The sequence below is a fragment of the Palaemon carinicauda genome, chromosome 28, assembly GCF_036898095.1.
Source record: "Palaemon carinicauda isolate YSFRI2023 chromosome 28, ASM3689809v2, whole genome shotgun sequence".
Taxonomy (NCBI): Eukaryota; Metazoa; Arthropoda; class Malacostraca; order Decapoda; family Palaemonidae; genus Palaemon; species Palaemon carinicauda.
In genome coordinates, this window is record NC_090752.1 from 69,075,133 (window position 1) to 69,082,632 (window position 7,500).

Sequence of the window (7,500 nt, forward strand, 5' to 3'; positions counted from 1 at the left end):
TAAGACATTGTACCCAACATTAAGATATTTTATCCAACAGATGTAACTCCAGTGTAAAAACAATACAGTAGTCAGTGTCACATTCATCCCTTAACTGCAAAACCATGGAAGAATCCGTGTGTAGTAAAATGTACACAAAATCAGAAGACTCATCAACAGGGTTTCGAAATCGCCCCTCTCCCCTACACACACAGTGGAATTCATCTCTTGCACTGTCTTACACTTCCCGGATATTGAGGCCTTTTCCTTACAATTCATCTTTCATTCCTTCTATCAAACCCTTTCTGAACCTTCTTCTCCTATCTTATACGACTTGCATATTTTTGTTGTCTAACTACATAAAGTGAGAGTTGTCATGATGTACTACGAGGACTTTCTGCAATACTAACTAGACAGCATAAAGAAACAAAGAAATTATAAATTAAATTCTGTCATTTCATTGAATGAATTATCTAAAAACATATTTATAGACTTGATAAAAAAACAATAACCATAGAAGAGACATACATGGGGGGGGGGGGGGAATTCTGTAAGTAAGGGATAACATATAAAAAGTGCAGATGCAAATTCAGTAAGAATAAAGCCAGGTGAAAAATTAGGCGCCCTTACGAGGCTAGCTGGAGGCGGGGAAGGGCGAAAGGTGAAGAAGATCTGGAGGAGATAGTGCCGCAGAAGAAGGTGGTAAGGAGCTCTGTAGCAGCTTCCTTTGACCCACCATTATGATAATGACAATCCATTACCGATCTTTTGCGACCTCCATTAAGGGTTATTCTAATTGTTCCCGTTGTTGAATTTTGATCTCTTGACACCGATATTGTAATCAACCACCGTTTATTAGAATATGTACAGCACTTCCAACGCCAAAAATTGTTCAGATCGATCTCAAAGAGAAGAGGTCATCCTCGGTAAATAATGATTAAAGGTTGCCTTCACAATCTCTGCAGTAACAACGTAACAACCTTGATATCCAATGCGAAAATTTGAGTGTACAAAAGTGGTGTACGCGGGTGCAGGAACAATCCGGTTTCCATTTAATCAATATGTAAATATATGGATTTTGGTAAAGACTAAAAACAGAATAGTCATTTTCAAACATTGAAAAATAAATTAACTGAATTTTGCAATATACAAAATTCCTATTTCCTGACTTCAAACTATCGAATTGTCTTGGAAACGTTTTCAATAACGAAGAGTAAAATTACACACATCACTAAATTCTGGCACAAACCCCGTAGGCCAAACATAAAGAAATGGAAAACGTAAGTGACATAACTGTATCCGAGCCATTCACGATGAGGTAACAGCTAAACCAGAAAGGAAATGAGAGTTGGCGAGAAACCCAAATCACTCTCCAGACCCCCTTGTCTCGTGACTTTCACAAATTCAAAAAAAAAATCAAACAAAACTCTCCTCAGGAGTTAAATATGAATAATGCTAATAATGAAAAGCAATTTTATCATAATAATAAAGGTGAAACGATTGGTAATGTGGAATAGAAGAGTAATTTTACTATTTCTTCGCCTTCCACACAGCAATATTTGACACCTGCCCCTCATCACAAATCCAATAATGGCGAGTGACTGGGTATCTGGCACTCTCTACGGTACCATTAGAGCCCTGTTTTCATTTGTCGTGAGGCACTTTGCGATGATGTCATGAATATTTAGGGGCGCAGGATGTCATTAGTTACGAGGGGGCCGTGGGCCGCGATTCTAACGCTTCGGCGGAGCGTCTTCAAAAGAGCCGGAAGCCGTCGTCGGCGTGATTTGGGGGTTTAATAATCAGCCGGTCGTTACCAATCAATCATATTTTATTATGGGTTGGGATTTCTAACTCACTACACCTTGCATCGTAAAATTTTGTTGCTACTGTTGAGAGATAAACAAAACGTAACATTAAAATATTTTGTTCAAAAAGAAACTGAAGACTTTCTTGTTCTCGAAGTGTTTAAATAACGTGGATTTGACAATGAACACCAGTTATGCAGTAAGATATGAAAATACCTGGAAATGTATGAGATAAATTGTAGGTCCTGTGTGACTTGGGTTCCCTTGCAGGATAGGACCAGGAAAGCACTCAAGGTAAGTATGTAAAGTTGATGACAAAGTGATCAAAGTACACTGTAAAATGCGTAATGGATTAACCATTGAAATTGTATTCGTATTAAAGACTAAAAAATCTTTCGAAGAGAGAGGAAATGTGAATTAAAATACATAATACTTGATACAAAATAAAGGAATTACTAGGGAAAACAATTATCCATTACTGTAGTTCAATAAGAAGCATTTAAGGTAAGCGGAAGAAAAAGAGAAACACGGACAACCGAATTAAATGACAAAAGAAGACATTCAAGAGAACAAAATATGGGAAGAGGTTGGCTTTAGAGGACGAAATGACAAAGGAAGACGCTAACTTCAGAGCATAAAATGACTAGAAAATTAAATGTCCTCAAGAATAAATGACTGATATAAATTCACCAACTTTAAAAACAACAAAGGTAGCCGCTGGGTAAAAAAAAGAATACAAAGGAAGTCCCCAGCTTTAAACAAGTTCAAAAGATAGAGACCATGAAGTACTAATGTAAATATGACTCTCTACTTACAACCAAGTGGGTAATAATTGAAACGTATTTTACCCTTTTAACATAAACTATACAATGGTCGCGAGTATGAGCCCCCATCCCCTTCCACCCCAGTAGAGCAAAAGAAATGGCCAGATACCGTATTCAGGTGTAACTCGTAACCTTCGGACGCCAAATGAGGGAGGCAAAACTGGTACAACAGAGCAATGTTTGTCGAGTTGAACATTTAATTTCGATTGCATTACATATTTTCAATTTTATTTTACTATATTCTTCTCTGAATTCAGTTATATTTTGTGTTAGTTTGCTTAGGATGTTAATGGCACTTTTATTTTTTTCATAGACGAATGAGCTCAGTAACAATAATAATCATTTCTGGAAGGTGCATCTGAAATGCTTACTATTTTAAGGGCATTATAAAAATCTATTAAAAGTATCACCTTACTTCATTCCTAAAAATTACTTAAAACAGTGTCACGAAAGATCCAAGAGTAACCGAGATATTTTTCAAGTTATTTCCTTCTAGAATTACTAAAATTGCGAGGAACTTATCCAGAATAATTATGAGTATAAAAAACAAGGTTGAACATATTAAAAAATAGAGATCTCAAAACTCAGCCTTATATGGCGAAGTCTCCCAACCTTCTACGTCTAAACGGTAACGTTTAAGGTTTAAGCTGTTGTTATTTAGATGCGGATAAGAACGGGAAGAGAAAAAATGAAGAACGGGCTAAAAATAAGACTTGGAATAACAAATAGAATATCAGATAAAAATTAAAGAAGACTACCCCACAGAGGGGAAGAAGAATTATCTCCGAAAACTAAAGCTATCAGACTAGATTACTTGAGCTTTTAGGGGATTTTTTCTGGTATTTGATTCTTTTTAAATGAAAAAAAAAAGGCTTATCAACACTTGCATTACAACACCGGAAATGCATTAAAACTTTTAAACATTACTCGGAAGCATTACGCAATTATCATCATCACCATATAGGAATGATCTTCCTTATCTGGCAGTTGAATCGGTGGAACTTCAGAAGTTCAAACTTGCTGCAAATGATTTTTTGTTGAGCAGGTTGACTTGCATCTCTTTTCATAGTTAATATATGACTGATAAAATTATTATACATATATACAATGTATGTATATACAGTATATCTAAATAGGCCATAAATATCTTTTAACATTGAATTTACTATGTCACGAGATAATGTGGATTTGGCAATGAAGACCAGTTATGCAACGTGTTATGCAAAATACCCAAGAATGTATACGATGAACTGAAAGTGTAGGTCCTGTAGTGAGTAGGATTTCCCTGCGTGATATGACCAGGAAAGCAGCCCTTTAAGTAAAGTATGCACTTGTCCAGCCAAGGATTCGAACCTTACACCGAATACAGTAAAAGTAAACGGTTGACTTTAATCATCCGGCTATAAAGAGAGATAAGCGTTGATTCTGACTGCCGAATCCAGTATATTCCTGAAGAATTTAGGATTTACACTTACAATCGAAAGTAACCAACCTCGACCATAATAGATGACTGAGAAGGTTGTAACACTTGGCCGTAATATGATAGTTTTATAACCAACACTCGTAATTTTCATTTATTCAAGAAAGCCACAAATACCTTTAAATAAAGAATTCCCTCTACCACGGGATCACTTATTTGAATAAATGAAAACCATAAGTGATAATGATGAAATCATCCTAAAACTGCCTAGTGTTACAAACTTACCAATCAGCTATTATGGTGGAGATGAGCTGATTTCGATTTTAAGTACAGAACCTGATTTCGATATGAACATGCAAGGCAGAATAGAAATAAACTGTAATCTCTCTTTATAGCCAAATGGTAAAGTCAACAGTCTACCTTTATTTCTACTTGGCGCTAAGGTTCGAATTCTTGCCGGGGCAGAAGTAATTATTTATTATTAGACTCTCCCCATGGCTCTTGGATCCTGTGGCATACCGAATTACACACATATACTGTGTATGTATATATGTATGTATGTATGTATGTATGTATATATGTATTATATATTATATATATATATATATATATATATATATATATAAAAAAGAGAGAGAGAGAGAGAGAGAGAGAGAGAGAGAGAGAGAGAGAGAGAGAGAGAGAGAGAGAGAGAGAGAGAGATTCATCTAAATTTAGGAAGTAATGAAGAAAAAGATGGTTTCTTTTTGGTTGAAAACGAGTGTACAAACGGGAAATGAAAATTATTCTCGTACTTTGATTAATACAAAAATACTTACAATTTATGACCACAACAATTGAAAATAACAGGATGCGTTGCTCTTATAGAGAAAAACAAAGACTTTCACAATATTACAACACAGTCATAAATAAAAAGAAAATAAGCTGACATGACTGACAACTAAATACAATGAAAGGGCCATTTCTTCGATCATTTGTTGCGCAATCATCCGCCGTTCTTTCTAGTTACATATCACATGGCTGACTGAGATAGAGCAGAAATCTTATTAAGCCCATATACTTTACGCTAGAGTAAGGAAATTAATCTATTATCTAATTCTTGTTCTGGGTTCATTAATGTTGAAAATTCAAAAAGACTTGATGATTAAAACTAACTTTGAAACTAGATTTGATTGGTTATGCCAAGATCTATACAGTATATGGGTTATGCCTCTACAACAAATGACTTGGTGAGATTATCTTTTCGTTGATTCAATAAGCAAAAATTGATATAAAAAATTCAGAAGACAAAATCTGCATCCACAGCAACATTCTCGATGGGAATATCTTCTCGTAAATTCGAGGCAAAACTCAAAATTAATAATTATTCAAAACAAATAAAATCATTATTCTTACTTGTATTACGCGTAGTTCATCCACGGAGAGATGATGAGGGAAGGAAAGGATATTTCGCCTCTTAGATTTGAGCTTCGTGGGCGGTCTCTTGCGATTCATCATGTTGTCCCCGTCGGAGGAGCTCTTGCTGAGGGAGCCACAGTCTGTGCTCTCGGGGGTGAGTTGCCCGGCCGGTCTGCCAAGGTGTTCCAGGTGGGCACTTAGGTGGCCGTTGAGGTGATGTTTATTTAGCTCGTTATAAGTATCGACGTCGTCAGGCAAGACAGTCAGCGCCATCTTGCTTGTGACTTCCGCTAGCTTCTTGAGGTCACAGCCGTCGACCAAAACCTCCGGGTCACCCTCGTCCTTCTCCGCCGGGTATTCGCGATATTTGTCGTCCATGGCATCGTCTAAACCCGGGCTGCCGTTGTTATTACTCCCGGAAGTATAGCTTATGTCTTTCTTCTGTTCCAGGGCGTCTATGACCTTCTCAGGAGGGTCGTGGGATACCCGATGCCCGTGGGACGGAGAGGACTGAAGATGGAGAGCCGTCAGGGAAAGGGGCGAATACGCGGATGTCGGAGGACCATTTCCAGGGTACTTCTCCGGTGTAAGCGGGTAGCCCCCTTCCCACACGGCGTTACTATTACTACTGTTACTGCTGGTGTTCCCTTGAGACGCCGCTGGCGTGTCCCTTTCTGGGTACTGCTGTACAAAATGGCTTCCCACACCTGCTGGGCTAAGCCTTGGCACTCCTACGCCTCCTGCAGGAGAACCCTCCAGCTTGACGATATCTGGTTTGCCGAAATCATGTGATCGGGGATCGGACATTTTCACTGGGGGACTGGCCATTCGTTGGGGTTCCTGTAGCTTGACAGGGGGGGAAGTCACCCTGTGAGGGGACGCCACCCGCTCTCTTAAACCTCCCCCTCCCCCACCACCCCCTGGCGAGCTCATCATCCCTAGGGCTACGCCGGGGGACTGCTGTCTCTGAGCAGGCACTACCTCACGACTCTGGGCTTTGTAGACAGGAGTGTTGGCACCATTCTTACAAGGGTAGTCTTGAGGTTTGGTCGGGTAGTCCTGCGGCTTCGTCGGATAGTCTTGGTTCTTGCTAGAATAGTCTTGAAGTTTACTGGGGTAGTCTTGCGGTTTACTCGGATAGTCCTGAGGTTTGTGCTGGTAGTAGTCATGTCTTGGATAGTCCCTCTGGGCCAAACTTAAAGGAGCAACCACCAAACGTTCTCGGGAAGCAGCTCGGCCCTCTCTACCACGGCCCTGTGGAGAAAAAGTCAAAAATAATTATTCATAAATTTACAAGAAATTATCTTTATCTATCTATCTATCTATCTATCTATCTATCTATATATATATATATATATATATATATATATATATATATATATATATATATATATATATATATATATATATATATATATATATATATATTTCTGTGTGTATGGAAGGGGTGATAAAACAGCATCTTGTGACCTTAATATTAGGTAAATAACGTTTAAGGAAGATAGCAAGATATAATGAGGCAGAAAATTAGATGGGGAGATGAGGTCAAGGATAATATGGAGAGAAAGAGGTTTGGTGGAAGAGGATGCCTTTGATAGAAGGCACTGGAGAGAGGGCATCAAGCAACTGACCCCTTAATATCGGGATAAGAGTGGGAAAGAAGAAAGCGAGCTATAATGAACACCCAAAACAGGGTTTAAAGGTCGCTCATGAATGGCAGAGGCAAGGGACAGTGACATTGCCCTAGAGACTGGCCCCTCTCCACCCAAGCTAGAACCAAGGAGGGTCAGGCAATGGCTACTGATGACTCAGCAGATAGACCTATATGCTCCCCAAACCCCCCCCCCCCATCTTTAGCTCACAAGGATGATGAGGTTGCAACGACCAAAGAAACTAACGAGTTTGAGCGGGACTCTAATCCCAGTCTGGCGTTCACCAGTCAGGGACGTCACCAAATGAAGGCAAAGTCCCATTGGTGTATGGTCATTAACATGGTTTCAATTTTGGCAACAAGCCATAATCATGTATTACGCATTTTTAGCAGATTGAGTAAAACATTTTTTACCTCATT

The 7,500-nt window shown here is 38.8% G+C and overlaps 1 protein-coding gene across 5 annotated transcripts in view; it reads right to left on the reverse strand.

The window, feature by feature from the left end:
* LOC137621652 (ankyrin repeat and BTB/POZ domain-containing protein 2) overlaps positions 1-7,500 on the reverse strand; it is a 622,846-nt gene that overhangs the window by 32,900 nt on the left and 582,446 nt on the right. For all 5 annotated transcript variants that reach the window (XM_068352128.1, XM_068352127.1, XM_068352125.1 and 2 more), the window contains one exon: positions 5,427-6,683. In XM_068352128.1, coding sequence (XP_068208229.1) covers positions 5,427-6,683 — 1,257 coding nt within the window. The remainder of the gene's footprint in view (positions 1-5,426; positions 6,684-7,500) is intronic.